This window comes from Lepisma saccharinum, chromosome 2 (genome assembly GCF_977018435.1).
Source record: "Lepisma saccharinum chromosome 2, izLepSacc3.1, whole genome shotgun sequence".
Lineage (NCBI taxonomy): Eukaryota > Metazoa > Arthropoda > Insecta > Zygentoma > Lepismatidae > Lepisma > Lepisma saccharinum.
Genome location: NC_139230.1, coordinates 5488037 through 5510246, shown reverse-complemented (window position 1 = coordinate 5510246; position 22210 = coordinate 5488037). Strand labels below are relative to the sequence as shown.

At 36.4% G+C, this 22210-nt stretch overlaps 1 protein-coding gene across 1 annotated transcript in view; it reads right to left on the bottom strand.

Annotated features, from left to right (window-relative positions):
* The window catches only part of LOC145984350 (protein lifeguard 4-like), a 28021-nt gene extending 6113 nt beyond the window's left edge, over positions 1-21908 (bottom strand). The window contains exons 1-4 of the mRNA XM_083118007.1: positions 21526-21908; positions 6551-6659; positions 2457-2562; positions 879-1030 (exon numbers count right to left, since the gene is read on the bottom strand). Coding sequence (XP_082974133.1) covers positions 879-1030; positions 2457-2562; positions 6551-6659; positions 21526-21658 — 500 coding nt within the window. The 5' untranslated portion in view covers positions 21659-21908. The remainder of the gene's footprint in view (positions 1-878; positions 1031-2456; positions 2563-6550; positions 6660-21525) is intronic.
* Between the last annotated feature and the right edge of the window lie 302 nt (positions 21909-22210).

The following is a 22210-nucleotide window of genomic DNA, read 5'->3' as shown; positions in this document are numbered from 1 at the left end:
ATTTTATTATAAACCATAAACTAATTACAAAACATAAACTAAACGTTTAGTTTATATTTTATAATAAAATAAATTTCTGCCTTGGTCAGCATATTGAGTTTTTTATATCATGGAAACAAGGCTTAATGGTGTTATAATGCATATTATGTGAAAATAAGGTAAGGTCACTCAGTAACTTTCCCAAACAAATCCCATCCCCACCCCCTCATCCCAATTCCCAACCTTCCCCCTTCTCCCCACATTGCCCCCTACACAACAAACCCAACTCCTCACAATTTTCAATAATCCCAGAGAGATTGATTGATTTGATTTATTTTGCCTCACTTTTCGGAAACTTTTGGCTAATTGTGATGATGGTAATGAATTAAAATTGATCACTGCACAAACACACATGGACAGCACACAGCAGAAGTCCCACAGAGGTATACTAGCCGTGAGGCCAAATGCCAGAGCCTTGATAGTCTGCAAAATGCAGTCCAGGGTATATTACATGGATGGAAGAGAGGTTGGCATTTGGGTGTATTTTGAAAGGGTCATCTCTTGTACCAACAGGCCTGGTGAGAGTGCCATGTTTTTCTGTACTCACTTGCATGCTGCTGCTGTGAAAATTTGAACTTTTCCAGTGTCTGGTAAATGTTTCCTATTCCTTTTTCATTTGCTATTTAGCCACTGTAGCCCTCCATCCTTTCGTTCAGTATGAATATGTATATACACACACATACATAGGATATACCCTTGACAAGAAAGACGCATGGATCATTCATTAACCTCACATTCATTTTGAATTAATTCTGTTTGGAAGAGTAAGAAGTTTACACACAGAAATATTTTAAAAATAATTTACAAGACTTTAAAAGTACAATTGATTGTACACTTACCCAACACTAAGAAACGAGAAGTCTTTCTTTGTCTGTAAGGTAAAAACTGTTAGGCCACCGACCACAGCACCCGTCAATAAAAATGCTTGAAGGACCACTAGCTGATCATAGAATGTTGTCACAACAGCAACTGAGTAAGCCTGCACGACAGTCTGGTGAAAAAGAAGCATAAAGAATTATCTGAAAGTACTAGCAACATTCAAATAAGAACAACTCAACATACCCAGCTGGAATTTTCTATTGGTTCCAATTGAAATTTCAATTTGATTGAATTGGTTTCAATTGGAATGAATCGGATTCTATCGGATGCCTAATACAGCTATCGGAATGTATTGGTTTCAATCGGAATCTCAACTGAAACTAATTGGAAAATCGAGACAATTTCCAATTGGTGAATTGTATCCAATTGTAAGTTTGTATATATTGTAGAATTAATATGTTATAAATGCATTTATTGACTCAAAGCATAGGTAGTTTAATTCTTGACACCACATTTCCTGTAATTTAGAAGTTCTTTGGAAAAACATCACATTTGATCTGAATTCTAATGCATACTACTGAAGTCAGATTTATCTTAATAAATACCTAAGAAGAACTATTTCTTAAGAACCAACTCAACCTTAAAGGATAGTAGTTGGAATAAATGTTCACATTTATGTTCACAATGATAGTTCTTGTTTTTTTTTCAATGTGGAATTTCCATGGTTAATCTTATGTGTATGTAATGCAATTGGAAAAATGAGCAATCTTTTGATCAACTAAGTCGATCTCGACAGTGTTTTGTTTGTTCATCACCTTTTCAAGTGTTGTGGGTCAGATTCTTTATTTAACCTAATTTTTTGCTGTTTTTGCATGTATAAAGGAAGAACAACATGTCAATTTATGACTGAAGCAGCATGTTTTTCGATTTTCTATAAGTGTGTCAAACACAATGAAGCTACAGAGTTAAAAACGTTCATATATTTGAAAAGGTTTTGTATGTGAAAGTTCTTTCTAAGTTATAAATTCCAGATGCATTACCAGAGATTTATTTTAGTTGTTTTATATGATTTCTCCATTGTGTTTACAGTTGTATATATAAGAATTTTTCATAAGCAATATATTGAAAACAATAAAATACTTTCCAATAGAAACCAATTCATTACAATTAACCAACCGGTTCCAATTGATCAATCCATTCCGATAGTGTGTCTAAAAACTCATATTGGCTATCAGAACCAATTGGAAAAATTTCCAGCTGGGTATTATGAAGAATAGGAATTGAATAACAATAAAGGAAAGAACCCTCATAACAAAACCACTTTTTCTCCTCTTTTTCAAAGCATAAAATCACACAAAACACAAAGAAAAGACATTGGACTATCAACATTGTGCAACATTTTGTCTCCCTTAATTTAAAATTTATAAAAATGTAATTTCTACTGATTTCTCATGAAACATTATTGCCACAACCTCTAAAGCAGGGGTTTAATTTCATAACATATATACACTATAGAGACTGTACTAAGAAGTTAAATTCATTAAAAATTAAATTCCATAAATTTAAGATACATTATTTGAAAACAGTTCATTACTTACAAAAACTGCCAACAGAATAAAGTTTGTAGGTGTTTCCCTTCTTTTTATATGGAGGGCTATGAGAGTGATAACAGTTAGCAGAAAGGCAACAGACAACAACCAATCACTGGAAAAAAATTATAATTTTCAGAGAAGCCATTGCACTCATGCAAATAAAACACCAGAAAACACTTCATTGATTAAATTTTCCAGACGTAGACAACTCTGGAGTAAAGAAAAAATCACTTCTAGTTAAAAAAAGAAAGCACATAATCAAGCACAATAAATGTCTGAAACTATGTTGGGATTCAAACATTCATGATTCGACATAAACAGAAACATCCAAGTCAAAGTCTTTAGGCAAGCAATTCAAATACTGTTTAAAACAACATGCACATTTATAAAATTGGCAATATAATATACTGCATTTAAACATTAGATATAATGTACAAAAAATACTATAAAATGAACTGCAATAATTACTGTGGAATTTCTCTCCTCACATCATCATATAAAATATTATCTTAGATTCTTTTAACACTAGAATGGTGAAGGATCTGATACTCCCTAGAACAGTGGAAAGGGGTAATTTTGACCCCTCATAAGATATGCATTTAAAAATTCTAATTATTTTAGAATGGGAAAATATTTTTAATTTATATTATTTTATGTGCTTTATGTATTATAATCAAAGTGTTTAGGTGGTTATGATACATTTTGATTACAAATAAAAATTATAATAATCAACAAATGAACACTCCAGAATATGCAACATTTCACCACAAGAAACTGTTACTTGATGCAATATGTTTGGAGACGACCTTCCCGGTCCAAGAACACTACCTACATGACGACATGTAAACTGTGACAAGTGGGAACATGATAAAGACAGGTTGACACAGGAACTGCAATCTAATGCTGATATTGCAGCATGCATAAATAAAAGTTAACAGGGGTCAAAGTGGCTCCTCCCACTGTTCTAGAGGTATAACATAACATTTCACAGAAATAACTTATATTTTGTAATTTTGTAATTTCAATATATCATCTTAAAAAGGACAAAGAATTATGAAAAGTCACAAAATTTCAAGGGGAAAGAAAAGAAAAATGGGATAGTTATTGAAGAAACAGTGAAGGTAGGGGTCACTTTGACCCCTCCCGCTGTTCTAGTGTTAACAAGACTAACCCAATATGCTAATGAAATTATAGGTGATTATGTGGATTTAAACATAACAGATCAACTATAGATCAAGTTTTTCACACCAGACAGACACTTGAGAGAAAGTTGGATAAAAAAAGGTAAAGTGCTCCCCTGTGCTTAGCACCATGCCATGAAGGTGTATAGGGGGTGTGGGGGTAACGCCCCACACTTTCTTGATCTGGTCATGAGTGGGGATGATGTGATAAGCATCACGCCCCTGACTGCCTTTACCCCCCAGGGTTTCCCCCAGGTACCCATGTCATTCGATGCTGGGTGGGCGCCGGGGCCGCTTCCAACATTAGGAAAGTTCCCGGATTTGAACCGGCAGGAAAATTGAACCGAGAGAAAGTTGGAATTAATCAAAATGTCCATCAGGTATTCATTGATTTTATAAAAGCGTATGATTCGGTTAAAAGAGATAAATTACATAATATATTAGTCGAGTTTGGAATACCTAGGAAGCTTGTTAGTATGATAAAAGTATGCACCAGTGAAACAGAAAGTAAAATTCGTGTGGGTATTAATGTGTCTGACAAATTTACAACTCATGATGGGTTAAAACAAGGAGATGCATTATCTCCATTGCTCTTTAATTTTGCCTTAGAATATGCTGTTAGGAAGGTAAAAGAAACTAATGAGGGACTAAAATTAAATGGTGTGACTCAGTTGTTAGCATATGCAGATGATGTAGACTTTAATAGGGGATGATATAAATGCAATTAAGCATAACACTAAAAGATTTTGAAAAGCAGCTAGAGCGATAGGTTTGGAAGTTAGCAATGAGAAAATTAATTATATGCTTACAGGCCAAAACCAAGTGTTAGGTAATAATCAAAATCTAATTATTGATAACAACTCATTTGAATCAGTTTTCAAATTCAAGTTTTTAGGAGTAATACTAATAAATGAAAATTATATTAAAGAGGAAATAAAAAGCAGACTTACTTCAGGATATGTGTGTTACTTTTCTCTACATACATTTTTATCTTCTCACATAATATCTAAGAAACTAGGTCCCTTACATTAAAAGAGGGACATAAATTAAAAGTATTTAAAAATAAAATCCTTAGAAAAATATTTGGACCTAAAAGGGATGAGGAGACAGGTGAGTGGAGAAAGTTACGTAATTTAGGACTTTATAATTTGTATTCATGTCCAGATATTATTAGAATAATTAAATCAAGAAGACTTAGGTGGGCGAACATGTGGCACAAATGGGAAAGAAGAGTCTACAAGATTCTTGTTGGGAAACCTGATGGAAAACATAGAAATTTTGTTTTCATGTTGGAAAAGATTGGATTGATCTTGCCCAGGACAGGGACACATGGATGGCTTGTGTTGCTGCAGCCATAAACCTTTGGGTTTAAGAAGGCTAGAGAGTTGGTTAGTACCGAAATTACTAAATATGTGGCAAGAGTTTATCAATATACAGATACAGATAAAAATTTCCTTAATGGTGTTAGAGAACCCAATAGCTTCTCTGCCAATGAATATTTTACACATGCATACAAAAATATATTTCTTAATACAAGAATAATAATGAGCACATCCATCATGACATTTATCTCAAAAACATAATTTCCAGAGATATAGACTTTCTAGAACATTTTTTGAATGAATTATAATTTTTCCCACTTAGTTACCTAATTTGATCATGCTACTGTGGAGTGATCAGTGGCATAGTGGTCGATTCCTGCACCACTTCATTTCTTGTCCCTTGTGGTAGTGGGGGGGGGGGGCACAGGAGGGGAGATGGAGGCGGACATCTGCCCACCCCTCTGGTATCAACAATGGATATACATTACTCAATTCTTGATATATTTTTCCATCAACTACCCCAAATATTTTACTTGTGGGGGTCACAGAAAACTGTGATTGATTGATTAATTTCCTTTATTTTACTTTGCTTTTCTGCCACTTTTGGCTAATTGTGAAGATCCGACCGAGTGATGATGATATGATGAAATTGATGAATGGACACTCACAAACATCCATGCCTACGCCGGGATTTGAACCTGGGACCCCTGGTGTGCTAACCACCCTGCCATGTGGCCGACACACAGAAAACTGTGGTATGGCATCTGGTTATCCCTGAGCAAAAGTTGTAGCCATACAATGACAAAGTAGCTGCAATTGAAGCATTAAAAGGAGGGACTGGTATTTCAACAGCAAACGTTTCATTGCAAGTGTCATATTATCCAAGTTCTTGAACTTCAGGCAATGCAAGCCTGACTGTTTGGATGCATCATGTACCATAAACTACATCATCCAATGTTTACCATTATTGGTGGAAAGTAATAATTCATATAGATTTATGTGCACTGCTAAGTCAATAAATGAAAGTGGTATAAGTTGAATACATTTAAATACATATATACACTTTACATTAATGTAAATTCCCAGATATAAAGAGAAGATGGACAAGCAAAATAAGTGGAACCATTATGTATACCATGTATACAGAAAATGTTTCAGAACTAACGAGATTAGGTATTACGACACACACACACACACCTTAGTCCCTTACATGCATGCATGCTTCCACAAAGAATATAAATTTAGGATGAACTTGACATTCATAGCAGTTCAGTTTTTGTGCATCGGTGATAAAAAAAAGTACAACTCATTAAATATAAATCACAAACCACTAAGCACCAATAAAGGATAACAACAAAATTTGTATTAATTGATATGTGCTGCAACTTAACATGGTTATAACTTAATTTTGTCATTTTTGTGCCATCAAAATTTGAATACAGTAACTCTTCAATAATGAGTCATAATGATTGTAAGATTTTAGTAACATCCACAGATTAGTGAGCTGCATGTGACACTTTATGCAGGTTCAAAACAATTATATCAATTATTAACTTTATAATTAGGCATGGTTAAAAGGAGAAAACCTTATACTCACTTATTGTGGACAAAAAATCTAACAACAGGGTTGAAAACACACACTGCTCCTGTAACTGTGCTGACTAGTATCTGCAGTGTAAGCAAGCTGTATACTTTCCGGAGAAAGCCTGAAACAATAAGAAAAGGCATGTATTAGAAATCACTTATAATTTGAACATTATAACAATCACATCAACAAAATTCGATCATTACACCTCTGATGCACAGGCAATGAGCCACAAACCGACACTTAATACACTTCAGATCGACGAGTCCACCGATATTGGTGGTCACGCACAACTTCTTTCCTACATAAGGTATGTTGATGGGGATGTAATTGCAAGTAATTTCTTTTTTTGCAAATAACTACCCGAGCGAGCAACTGGTGAAGAAATATTTCATACGACTAATGAATATGTTGTCTGTAATGAATTAACATGGGAGGACTGTGTTAGTGTTTGTATGACAGGCCGAGTGAAAGGATTCGTGGGTAAAGTACGTGAAGTAAATCCTAACTTACGAACCGACCATTGTCTCATTCACCGCGAAGCCATTTTTGCCAAGTCTTTGCCATCTCCTCTGAAAATTTTGATGGACGAAGTAGTAAAAGTCGTGAACTAAATATGCGGATTTTTAACGTTTTGTGTCAAGAAATGGGATCAGAGCACACTACACTTCTGCTACATACAGAAGTACGATGGTTATCTCGAGGTAAAGTGTTAACGCAAATGTTTGAACTTAACGAGGAGGTACTTTCATTTTTGACTATTGAGGGGCATGACTATGTGGATTTATTTGCAGATGATGAATGGGTATCTAAGTTGGCATATCTTTCCGATATTTTCGTACACTTGAATGAACTAAACAGAAAAATGCAAGGAAGAAACGAAAATATTCTGACTAGTATGGATAAGATTCAAGGATTTATTAATAAGTTGAACTTGTGGATACAGACAATTGAAAATGGATCGTGTGAGATGTTCCAAACTGTATGGCCCCTTGCTGACGATAACAAGATGTTGATGGACTTAATTAAAGAACATTTAGAACTCTTGCAGCAGACTTTCAAAAAATATTTTGGAGAGAGCGTTGAAGATTCTGACTAGGTTCGTGATAAATTCAGTATGGATTCAAAATATCTTCCGAAAAATTTACGCTTACAAGAGGAACTGGCAGATTTGAAAGCAGACAGAACATTGAAATTAAAATTTTTCAAAGTGCCTTTGGATACATTTTGGTTGTCAATAAGCTATGCACTGGGGAGCACTTTACCTTTTTTTTTTTATAAGCAGTGAATACCCGGCTATCTCCGAGATGGCAGTTGTGTTATTACCATTTTCAACTACTTATATGTGTGAACTGGGCTTCTCGACATTGACTGCACTTAAAACATCAAAGAGAGAGAGACTCAAATCCATCGATGAAAAAATGAGGCTTGCTTTGTCAACAATTCCGCCACGAATCAGCCGTCTGTGTGTAGCTAAGCAGGATCAAGTATCACATTGAAGGTATGAGTAGAGTTATTTACTTTAAAATTCATATTAGAAATGTGTATTTTCTACAGTGAATTAAAGTTAATAAATTTTTAATAAATTCATAAGACTATTCATGTTTTATAATAATAATAACAACAACAACAGTGATAATAATAATATTTGATTACATAACAATGTAATATTTCATAATTATATTAAGATTCATATGATTTTGAGGGGACAGACATTTTGGTGTGCCGTGTTGAGTCTAGGCCCGTCTGGGGTGTGCCGTGAGTAAAAACAGGTTGCGGAACACTGATCTAATTCACTGCCGGTTGTATCTTCTTCTTCTTCTTCAAGGTCCCTCTCATCATCTTGATCACTTGAGACACTATCATCACTATGACTATCTTGCCTTTCAACTTCAGAAATTTCATTCATAAAATCTTCATCTAAGTCGTGCTCCAACAGGAACTGAATATCACCACATCTGAGTTTTCCCCTTGCCATTTTAAAAATTCTGTTCGAAATATACAACAGAAAAATGTACCACTAGCATATGAACCTTCTTCTTGGAAAGCAGCAAACGAACAAAGAAAAAAGCCACCGATCACAAAGCAGTACATGATAATCCATAGAGTCCATACAAAAACAAAGGTAAAATGCAGGAAAACACTCATTAGAAAAATATATATTTCTCAGGTACTCACAAAGCATGAAAAGGAGGCGTTTATAAAAAATGACTTGCCGCAATACAACAACCCTTAATTCTTAAATACAGTTATATATAGATGCTCTGCAAAAAAGGTCCATTTTTAGAGAGACAATATATAGATCCGCTGCAGGGAATGGGACTGCATTTGGCAGACTAGCAAGGCTTTGGCATCTGGACTCAAAGCCAGTATATTCTTTGTGGGGTTCATGTTGTAATCCCTATATATTTGTGATTATGCCTTTATTCATCTTATCTTACCATTATTCATCCTCATCTTCATGATTAGCCTAAGGGGCATTTTTGTAACATTACTGAATTCAGATGGCAGTGATGTTATCACACTTCCTCCACTTTATGCATAGTTAGGTTAATCAGGACTTTACCTACAGTTTAGTGGGATCCAAAGCACTGTGCAATGTGCCTCCACTGGGTATCCAACCAGGGACCTCTTGATTACAAGGCAATGACATAACCACTATGGAAGTATTTTTGAAGTATCAGGATATTATAAAATGGGCATGAACACTGACACCAGGTGTTGATAATAGCAGAGTGAGCTATTTTCACCAGCTTTTAAAATGAGGTACTTATGCTATCATATTTCACACACATTATAAATGATTTCTAGTTTAAATCACCCACATTAACCATAAGTCTTCCTCTGTAAGGCCTCCCCGATGGTGCAGTGGTAGCGTTGTCACCTTGTAATCAAGGTGATAATCAGTGATCACACTTTAAATTGTAGGTCCAGTCCCGATTAGCCTTACTGTGCTTACAGTGCACTTAAAACACCAAATCAATCGAACAACCAATCTTTCTCCATGCCCATGTGTTCAGACTGTGGGACGGCATGGGTTTCAGTCCACCTGGGTTCAGTCTCTGGGCTTCTCAGCCTTAGTCTAGGACCAGTCGCAACCCACCATCATGAGGAAATTGGGGAGCCACAAATGAGTAGCGTAACGAGTAGCGTAACCCGGTCATAAAAATCTCCTACAATGACTGGGGGTTCGATGTGCTGACCCCACGTCATCCCAATACTGGTTGAAGATCTCCACACCTCTAAGTAGGATTGTGGGAGGGAGACTGGCAGTCGAGAGATAGGCCAAGGGTTATTATTACATTAACCAGAAAGCATCATGGAAAAATAAATATGAGTATCACTATTATAATTATATAGTGCATTTAATACATTATTTTTAGTCACACACATGGAACCCAACCTAAGAAGCAGTGCAAAAAAGAAAAATCTCACAAGAGAATATGTATGTTTTACAAAAGAAATCCCCACACAGTGCCGAATCATGAGTGTCAGTGAAAATTGCACAAAAGCAAGGTTCAGTTCCTACCTGGTGAATGGTAGTCATTCTATTATAAAAATTATACATGCAATTTCTTCCCTCCCAAAATTTAGCAATAAGGAAAAGCATTTCCCAGCCATCCTCTCTTCAAATAGCACCCCGTTTGCAGGTGAATTTTGAACATGCTGGTACGGGAGAATTGAGACATGACCAGGATTTTTTGCATTGTTCCAATATAAAAATAAACTCACGAGTTTCAATGCATATAGGGTGAGTGCACCAGCAAATGACCATTCTCAAATAGTACAAAGCAATATAAGGCTTGGAAGAAAGTGAGCTAATACAAAATGACTTTGCATTCATCTACAATACAAATTCTATTACTTAGATTGTGATTGGTTTGTCCAGGTCACAAGGTGGGGAGTTCAAGATGATGGATAAGAGCATACTTGTGTGAGTTCAGCAGACGAGACAAAGAACCTGGTATTGCTAATAAGGTAAGGATTAATACATTGCAATCATGTGTAGAAGAAACATTCAAGTTGTGTGAAATATGTGCTTATGTAATGGTTACATCATCAAATCAGAATAACAGGCTATTCAGAAATCAGTTATTTTCTGTTGTGCATGACATTGCAAGAGAACAGGGGTGGAGGTCATAGACTAGATACCAATTTGACATCATCTCTAGTAAATGACACTGCATTGTTGAACGAAGATGACAAAATAGCTCCTGGCGGTCATAGAAAAGGAAGTTCCAGCCGAAATTCTTAAGGCCTTTCAATCTTCTGCAACGCTGACCAACTACCACTTTTTGATCTATGGGAAAAAAGTCAAAGAGAAAGCTTCTGGAAATGAGAATCGTGATATTGATTTTGATGAGGAAGGAAATACTGATTTGTCCTGCTCTTGCTACATGAAGGAAGTGAACTTCAAAGAAGTCAAGCTGAAATTTCTAACTCTGACATTGATAACTCCCATCTCCAAAGATATATCTAACCTTGATATATCTTCCAGTACATCTAAACTCCGTACCAGCTAACTGTAGACCAGGCGAACGAGAACAAGTCTCTGCACAAGTAGTGACATGAGACGGCTCCACCAATGAACAGTGAGAGAAACGGGATTGTGTAATGGGCGACTGGAGTTACCCAATTTCCTCCTTCCCTATGCAGTGTTGCAAACTTTTGAAAAGGATAATACTGAACGCACATGGCAAACAGACTGTATTTTTGTCTCCAGGTCCGTACGATTGGTTTAAGAATTTCTTAGGGAAATATTAGGGATAAAACTGCAAGAGCAAATTTTGACAAGCTGTGCATTTAGCGCACGGACTAAGGTCTGGACCGTACGTCCATACATACGGTTGGCAATGCTGTGCTTTCACCACTCAATTTTCCTCCTCCTCCTCTGCCGATATGCTCTACAGTTAGCTGGGACAGGGTATAATGCAGGCCAGTTCTTGGTCACTGAGAGTAAGAGGAAAGAATTATGTGTGGGGATTAGTGCCAACAACAAAAAACTTCAGATGAAGTATGGGCTACTCACTTGCATTGGCCCAAAGTAAACGGCAATAACATGAACAGCGACAGAAGAAAAGATGATCTGAAAGATTACCATTTGCAATAACATCAAAGAAATGGAAAGAATATCACGAACTAAAACAATGAGGGAGAAAACAGCAACAAGTGGATGTTAAAAAGAAATCAAAATCTGTCCATGGGAAGAAGAAGATAGAAGATAGTGAGACCAATACAGATTCAGATGTCCTTGGCATCAAAACCTGAAGGAGATTTACATGACTTGTCATTATCTGTTGTACAAAATAACAGTGAAAGCAGTGAAAATTGCACTATGCACAATGTTGGTGATTACATTATAGTGTGTTATGATGGTGAATATTTTCCAGGAATAGTGATTCACAAATTCGAGGATGAATCTGAAATGAAAGTTATGCATAGCTGTGAAGCTGACAAATGGAAATGGCCTAACAAAGCTGATCAGTCATTGTAACATCAAGGAGCAAAATTAAGATCTATAAATGTCCTGTCTGAAAGGTATTTATGGTGTTTACTATACAGTACCTGAAATGCTAAAATATACAAAAAACAGCCTGTATTTTCTTTCAAATTTGTTTGTTCAGGAAACATTATAATTATTATTAAAAATGTTTCCGGTCATTCACTGGTACAGTCAGCTCAGAAAGAAGCCCTGCTTCTAATCTGATAATGCCGTGCTATGCAATGCAGTCCTGGCTAGTAAGAAAACATGTCCGAGGCCTCATTTCCATCCACACTGCCCACCTGCTTATTGCTTGAACACGATTCAAACAAGACCTTGAATGAACTCGATCGACACAAGCCATAGGAGGAAGGGGGAGGGGTGTTTAGATTTGCAGATATTCACTGAGAAGAGTGGACTTCCCTTCAACAGCCTAAGGCATTATGTAATTGATTTTCCCGGGTTCGATTCACGGCCTGCCCATGGATGTTTTTGTGAAGTTCCCTTCGTCAATTTCATTTCAGTATTATCCATCCTGATCATCGAGTTAGCCAGAAGTAGCAGAAAAGTGACTATATAACCAAAAATACAAATACATTAGAGATGCGGTTGCAGATATATTCACATAGCTAATTTTCATTTTGCATGTGCCCACCCGTGAATGTGTTCGGATTTTATTCATGCGTGCCGGCAACAATACATCAAGTATAACACCATTTTTTTAACCTGAAAACAACTTCATGCAGATCTACTAATTGCGACTTATCTACAGTTAATTACAGGATAATTTCACTGTCATGTTATCATACTAGGAAAAGAAGCGCGGCTTTACAAATACAACACGGAATGAATCTACGTGTATCTGTGGGAGTTAGGATTTCTATATGATAGTGACAAATGTGTGTGTCTGGTGTTTTTGTGTGCGTGTGCGTTTGTTCACACATGTAATCTCTTAAGCGGGCCATCCATTTACAAAGAAAGTGAGAGGGAAATGCTCCCTTGCCGTTGGTGAGATGCTGCGATTGCCAAAAGCTGGAGTCAAATCGTTGCACACTTGCAGCTGGAAAATCAAGGTCACTCATTTCTTGTTGCATTTTCTTGGCTTCGACCATCCATTACGTTCGGTCAATTTCTCGTGGCAAGACCTGGCTCCTATCATTTCAAAACACAGTGTCGCTTGTTTCAATGTCATTTTAGATAGCGCCCTTTTTAAAAAAGAAAGAGTATAGATTCTGGTATTTTGCAATGAGAATTATACATTCAGCCATACGAATTTGCTGAATGAGTTTAAAACTGAACAACAGAGAAAATTACAGAAACTTCACACAACAACAAAGCTTGCAATCATGTATCTAGAAATATATTTCTAGGGGAGGAGTCTGAACCAAGTGTGTCAGAATAGTAATAATAATATAATATATGGTAATAATATAATTTGATAGTAATATATTAATAATTATTTAATTAATCGTGCGCCATTGCACCACAAATAATTGGACTAATAATCTCAGGAAAATACAATGCAATTTATTGTTATGAGAACAGTATTTGAAAGCGTGTTCATTACTTTTGCATTCACATATTTTTCTTGACCTGTTATAGTCACATTACAAATAGGCACTTCTCACGAGCAAACTAGTGTCTTGCGATATTACTAGTTCTGGGTTCGAATCCCATGTGAGGTATGGATATTTGCGTGCTGTAGCAAAGTATGACAATCTTTATGACACCATACATCAATTTTTGCATTCTGAAAATCTGGGTTCAAATATCGAATGAAGTGCATGCTGCACTCATCCAGGAATTGCACTTGGGAGGGGCGATTTTCCCCACAGAAGTCCATTCTAACCAATATTTATATAAACAGTATGAAAGAACTACCCCATGGTCTACAGGGATTAACGTGCACAGCTGAAAACAAGGGTACTGGGTCTGAATCTGGGATATTTAATTTTCTCAATCATTATTATACAGTAAAAATTGCATATCCCGGAACCTCTATAAGAAGGAAACCTGTATATATATAAAAAAAAAAAAAAAGTCCCCAGAACGGACCGATTTTATACCTGAAAACGAACTGCGTAAGGCGGAAACCTCCTTAACGTGGAAACGGAACACCATTTAAAGACCAACGAGATATTTTTATTCTCACTAAGACAGAAATTTCTTCCTTTATTTTTTTCGCTAGCAAGAAAACAATGCAATACTGTGAGTGAAACATGCCTCTGTTGCCACTAGCTTATCGGTAACATTGTCGATATGAAAGAATGCGCTACAATACTCATAGCTGTTACGATTCAGTTTCTTTCTTTCATCTCTTACCCTCTTTCTCCACCTTTCTTTGTCTATTTCTCCTCTGTTCTTTTGTCATCTTTCTATTTTTCTTGTTATCTCTCTTTTTTTCTTCACTTTTCTCTCAATCTTTCTTCACTTCTCTTATTCCATCTTTCAATCTTTCTCTTTCCCTCTATGCACATCACGCTACGATGACAGGGGTCCCAGGTTCGAAAAGATACATAAGTATGTACTGAACGTTCTTGCAATACTGTAAAAAATGTACCAACATGTTGTGTAGTTACATAATTGTAATCTCTGCTATGCTTATTGCGACTGTATCTCATTTTTATTCATGTACGTACATGCATTAGTACTCCACATTATAAATAATGTGAAATGTAAATCTCTCTTTCCATTATTTCCTGCAGCTCTCTATACTGTATTTAAAGTCAACCCTGTATAAGAAGGAAAACTGTTAAGATGGAAAAATTTTCTCGGAACCATCATGTTCCGGGCTAGACAGGTTTTACTGTATATTTCCATTGCTGTGATCAACCTAATTAGTAGTAATTACATAAAGGTGTGATTCGAAATGGGGAAATGAAGAAACAAGGACCTCTCCTATAGAAACATGTCGCTCCTGTTGATGTAAAAATGTATAAATATGCATAAAGCATTAGGGTCGTTATATACTTATTTTTATAATTTTGATTTAGAATGTTTATTCTTAGCACACATCCTCTATACAAGCTTGGGAACAAATAATTAATAATAATAATAACTGAAAATCGGTATTACAACATTTATAAAATATTCATAATAACCATCTATAATGATTACACCAATTAAATAAAGGAGAGCCTATTGTATAATACTGATATTGATATACAAATGAAATATAATGTATGGAAAAACCTAGTCTAAGCTCTTTGTCCTCCCTGTGGATCTGCACCTGATTTAACAAAGTTTGAATAAATACCAATACAGAAAATCTCCCCCAAACCCGCCAACCACCTCCATCAAATACCAGAACAACAGCGAAGCAAGCTTTGACACGCGCAAATTGGTCAGGCTTGTGCAAAACTTCCAAATGTTTGGAATGCCTGAATTTTGTGGAAAACTGAAGGGATCTTTGAACTTGATCCCACTTGCAACCCCACATCCACTTTCAAATCTGGTTGGGATAGCAATAAACCGTTCTCATGCCTGGCACGAGGGTCAGCGACCTTGAACGGGAGAAAAGCATGCAAGCTTCCTTGCAAATGGATGGCCCGCTTTAGATGAGTTGTGTCAGTTCAAAAACAGCATTTGACATGTTGATCTTGTTACAAAAAATATGTTTATTACAACTAATGTAGGAGAATTAGAGCCAAATCAAGACATCTGAAAACAAATTGACTCCTTGGTGACGTAGTGTACTCTGCTAACCACTCCTCCACATATGTCAGCAGTGTGGGTCAAAGGTTTGACATGTGGGTCTGAAATTTCGATGAACGTGTGCATGTCTCTCTGCCCCCTACCTCCCTCGAGCGCACACAACACACCACGCTAATGCATTCATACATCTGATAATTTCATATCATGGCGCAGGCATTGGTATCGTTCACGCTCTCAAGTAAAACAAGCGTATTGACTTGCAAATTATTAGAGGTCACCCAATGCAAGGGAAAAAAAGAAGAACAGTTTTTCATTTGCTCTCGATATCCAGGAGTGTTCGCTTCAAGGACGTGCACCTTACGGTAGTGCGTTAAGAAAGTGTGTCTGTTGCTCCAATCAGTGTTGGCTGTCTTCAGACCTTAACCGTGGTTTTTCGGCTCGGTTCGGGAGGGGGAGGGTAAAGGAGTACTAGATGAGGTGAGCATACTGAGGTAGTCATTCACTAGAGTTTTGATTTGAATTCACAAATCTTTATCTATTTCTTCCATATTTATATGTATTTACTTTAAAATAGTATTCAATGAAACCCAACATTATGACAAATTCATTCATGCAATTTGCTTGGATTCAATTTGTTTTTTCTTTGACCTAGAAATAAAGTTTTAGTTAAATGTTCTAACTGGTCATTTACGGGTGCACTCACCCTATTCAAGGTAGGCAAATTTCTTTACAATATTGTGTTAGTTTTTTGATGTTGTTAGCTTACAACTGTGCATAAAACAGTATTTAATGAGAAAAATCTGAAAGTACTCCAGGATATGAATTTCACATGTACAGACACATTTTGAGACCAAATATCTTGGTTACTTGTTGTTTCCACATATTGAAACATTTTTCTTTTTTGGGCAAGAGGAGACCTTTGGAAAGTTCTTCGGTGCAGGTAGAGTGGCGGGGCTAGTCAAATGGCTAGCGGTCACGGATCAACCATTTGCTTTTATCGAAATGCATAGATAAGTCCACGCATTTTTCATGATTCGTCTGGTGACGCTAACGCTTAGTTTCCGGTGGATATTTGTATTATTCTTAGAGAGGGGATTAAGGGACGTGTTTAATTACAAGAATATGTCTATCCGTTGGTGACAAGCCAAGTACTTTGTTGTGCGAAAATATTAGTTTCAATTTGTAGATTCAACACTGTCATGGTGTCCGGTTTTTATTTAAATGGATTCAAGGGACTGTGACAGGGTGGAAAAAGAATCGTATCAGTTTTTTTTTTAAATATATTTTCAAGAACAGTACATAATTAATTGTTGTAATTTCATTCAAGTTTAGTCTAATTTTGCGTGGCAATTTTCATTATAATCACGAAAGGTAGGGAATTAGAGAAACATGTCATGTATGCTAGTGACACGCTAGATACATTTTTTAACTAGTACTGCTGGTCTAGGCCAGTGTACGAACCTTTCTTAAATATAGATTACAGTATTTCAATTAAAGAGGATCTTGTCATTTGTTATGTGGGGGTTACTTCATATGTAATTCCTTGTACATATTTAATCAACGAAATAAAGAGTATTTTTATATATTTTTAAACTGAATGTCTGGGTATCATTGAGATAAAAGAACTGAATTTTCCCTAATATCCATGGTAATGAATAAGGTAGTTATTCTATGTCTATATTCGATTGAACCGTTTTTGTTAGTTTTTCTTAAGTGTTAAATGCTAATTATTTTGCCTGGGGAAGTAACGAAACAAGTAACAGGTCGAGCCAACGCAGGTTACTACCCCCCCCCCACCCCCAGAAGAGATATAGAGCAAAACAATGTATTATCAGGAAGGGTGCGGGGGGGGGGGGGGGGGCAGCAATATACATCTCGTACATTTTAGGCCTTCAATTGGCATCTGCATTCTGGTGGTGAATGGACCTCTTTATTATCAACAGTAAGTCTAAAATTGGCTTGGAAATTTTGGTAGGAGAATTGAGTATTAAGGTGAGGTCTGACAATTTCGCACCAGGCATGCATTTATTTCAATATCGCGTATAAAATAATTCCCCCATAAGCATAATGCATTTCTCCTTGCCTCCTACGGCCATTCTGGCAGTGTTGCCAAACCTGATGCACATAAAAGATATAAATTTCACCTTGAATTGAGCTAAAGTTGACTTTCAAGGAGTTAAGATTTAGGAAGCCTGGATAAAGTGTCTCCCATGGTAAATTTAGTTGTCAAGGGGGTAGGGGGGGGGGGGTGCTGTTACTACCGGTAACTTTAAAGTGATGACAATTTATTCTTAGTTTTCACCGTGTAGATTGGACGGCATCATCCATCTCAATAATTCACAGATGGACGCATGAAATCGAAAATAAGGGATTACTGGATAACAATATTGTCATCTTCACTTCACCAACGGCACTATATATAATTAGCTGGGGACGTAAGAGGGGGTGGGGTGACACAGCCAATATAACAATATCACATCATGTGCAAAATTTATACTCATGGCAAAAGTTGGTCTATGTGGGCCAGGGCTAGTTATGGCATCATAGTGAGGCAGGGGCCACATTTCCCAGCCAAACGAGTGCACGAAAGATCAAGATCTGGCTCCAAAAGAGCTAAGTTGGGAACAGTGGTCCCCAGCTGCTTGGGAGAGAAAGGCATAGGGGAAATTGTCCCCCTCCCCTTAAGTTTAAGGGGGAAGATATGAAGCTCTTATAAATATTAGATTGCCAAGGGATTTCTGTAGTGTGGGGAGAGTTTCAACAATATATTTTGGTAAGAATTTACAATATAGAGAAAGTCTCCAATTTCGTTAATTTTCAGTATACTAACTAATTTTGGCCTCCTAATCACGAATCTGTTGTAAAAAACCGGTGGAAATTGTACATTTTGATGAAAAATTGTTCGTTAGCGCCAAAAACCATCCACAGGTAGCCCCACAAACCATTGACGTTAGTGCCAAAAACCATCCACAGGTAGCCCCACAAACCATTGACGTTAGCCCCAAAAACCATCCGTAGGTAGCCCCACAAACCATTGACGTTAGCCCCAATAACCATTCTCGGACAGCCCCATGAACCATTCACATGAGGTTAGGCTAGGCCTGTTAGGTTAGGTTCCATTAGCACTCATTTCACCCCTAAATTCATCGAAAAAATAGGGATCGTACTAGAATTGAACATCATAAATCATTTTCTTGTAAAACAACTGCATGGTTGGACACAATGACAGGAGATTACATTTTTGTTCGTGAAACTATGCATATACACCTATATATAAAAAAAATTCAATCTGCTTTTTTTCAAATTTTCAGACGTGACCCCTGATTTTTTTCAACAGATTCGTGATTAGGAGGTCAAAATTAGTTAGTATACCGAAAATTAACAAAATTGGAGACTTTCTCTATATTGTAAATTCCCTCCTATATTTTGTTGACTACATTTATCGATATGGTATCCACATATTTTCAGCACCGAATGTGCAAAAAGAGATGCTGGAAAGGAGTAAATATCGTGGGATCCTATGAAAGTATTGACACTCAATTAAATTAATACTCTTGAAAGCCTGGAAAGAAATTGATGTAAAAATTTTTTTGCTCCCTTAGCTCGCAATGATGCATTATGATAATGCATGTTTGGCCTTTTACTGAGATGAACATGAAGAATTATACTATAGCTGCATTACAAAGAAATAAGCAATATTCTCAATATTGATTAATAACAGCACTTCTTAAAATATAATGCTTAGTGCAGGTATGTATACTGCTTAATTTAAAGCAAGTGCTTCATTGGGATGATGTAATTCCATGAGCAATACTATTGTATTATTGCTGTTAATAGTTGTACTAAGTGTACTCAATACAGTAACACCTTGCATGTTACCTGATAAAGCAGAAAAATAAATATTAAATTTGCATTTCTAAATTCTTATCACATGACAATTTTACTTTAACGAGAAAATTGCACTTAAGATAAAATCCACGTAATTATTGTTATGGATTACTAAAATAATTATATTTACCCCAAGCAGAAGGGGGCAGTTCATTGAAGGAGGAACCCTATTATATTCTCACCCCGAGCTTAGGAATTTCTAGCTAGGATTCTGTAATGTCTCTTGAAACAATAATTCAATCAGCCCCATGGCTGCAATTGGTTTCCCCAGGTTGAATAAGTTGTGTAACAATTACTGTTAAATACAAAAATTGTGGACTTTATAAATCTTATTCTCTACTCACAAACACTATTTAATTGATTGATTGATTTCTCATCTTCAGTCCACTTTATGCACAGACATTCTAATCAGGACTGGACCTACAGTTTAAAGTGGGATCCGAGTCAGTATGTGTTCCGACAGGAATCGAACCTGGGACCGCTTGATTGCAAGGTAATGACGCTACTAGTGCACCATTGGGGAGGTCCCACAAAACACTATTTAAATGCATATTTATCAAATTTAATTTAAGACATTTGAGATTATCTTAAATAACCAATTCATGTGCTAGCTTTCTGTTATTCCATACAATTGAACAATTAAAAAATATGGACAGTTTAACATGGTAGTATATTTGGTAAATTTCTCGTATCGGACAAACGGATTTCTTCAAATTTACAGGACAAATTATTTACCGAATGCAGTTTCTTTAGACTTGTGGAAGTTCGGGGAAGTGTTTTTTCTCACATCGTTCATTGAATTTTGCCTGTAAATAATTTATTTTTCGATATAAATGTGTGACCGATGCACGAAAGCTCTTGCATCCATTTACTTCCAGGTGGATGTATAGCCTGTGTGTGATGACGTAATCCCGGCTAGTGTTTCCAAACACGTGTTTTTGTAACTGAAGAAGGTACGTTTCCGCAAATGGTTTGTGGGGCTATGCGTCAATGGTTCGTGGGGCTATGCGAGAATGGTGTGTGGGGCTATGCATATTTTTTTCGAAACCAATTTTTAACTATTGTAACATATAGTGACCCTACCTAACCTAACCTTACCGGAAATGGTTCGTGAGGCTATGTATGAATGGTTCGTGGGGCTATGCATCAATAGTTTGTGGGGCTACATAGGTATTTTTGGGTGCAAACACTGCATGCCGAGTACCGTAGTGATACTGTGACCGCCATTTTGCGTGTTACCGAAGGCAAAAAGAAACGAAGAAAACTTACTCGATATGTCGCAAATAGAGCTTATTTCCGTGAAATAAGCGAAATGCCACCTTCAGCAATGTTTCTCAATGCAGAATATGTAAGTACGAATATTTAAATTAAATGAACTAGCAAATTTCAGCCGTTTGTCCAATACGAGAAATTTACCGTATATTTAAATAAACAAATTATTACGTATTCATCCAGTCTTGGAATGATGGGCAGCCCTGTTTAGGGAGGAGGGGCAGATGAAGTATCGTGTTCAGTAAAGATAAGAAATAGTTACTTTCTGTAACTGTAACTGTTAACTAATTACTGTATGGGGAATATGATTAGGGAGGATGCGCCATTGGCCTTGAGGGGGATGAGCACCTCTCGTGGAATGTCACATAAAACATCGAACTCTATCGACTAAAAGAAAAATTAATGTCATTTTCAAGGGGGTACACTCCTTCACCCGACCTCCCGTTTACATATTACTTAAAAGTAAAATACATTTGATGATCTCCTATATACATTCTCGCGGAGGTTACTACAATAGAAATAAATAGTGTGTGCAATAGGTAACATGGAAACTACAGCTCGTACAAACATAAAAATCTTGTTCATTTGATTTTGCCATTAGGTACGTAGATATGTCAATAAATTACCTGAAGCTGTAACACGGACAGACAGGTACATGAAAAATAAATTAAAAAATTAAAACTCCACTTACCCATACGAATGTAAACATTTGCTTGCGCCACATTATTTTTGTATGCAATGTCATTAATTATTGACGAGACTCCACCTTTAGATATACCCGATTCTACGTCAACTTCGTCCAATATCAAAGGAACAGTCGACATTTCTGCGTTAATATGACTTCTTCTTTCGAGCCACGAATTTAACCACTTTCACTTAGTACTGTCCCGTGTATGTATGGTCAGCGAATTAAATAGTACAATGTAGTATAGTATACAGCGTATTATTTATTAACTTATTTCGAGCCTTGGTATACTTGATTAGAGATATTTTACTTTACAAATAACAACAACTTATTGCACGATATCTAATCTATTTCCCAACAACATTCCATTCTGTGCAAATATGGTGTATAAAGAAATGGCACCTCAACTTCACTCGTCAGCTCTCTCCTTCTTTGGGAGTACAAAGGAGACAAGGGGGCCACAGCCCTAATAGAAAATGAATATCAAATCTAAATATATATTTCACACATATAATTTTCAAGAAATGTGTTTCCGCTATATCTAACTGTTACCATAATTTCATTTCATTCACAGTAATTTGTGTTCTTATAAGGGCTATGTATGAACATGAAATCTTCCAACTGAAGGATGTGAAATTAGTGCTATTTCAGGACGCCAGGCAATACTAGTATGGGTGATATGCCTCTTTTT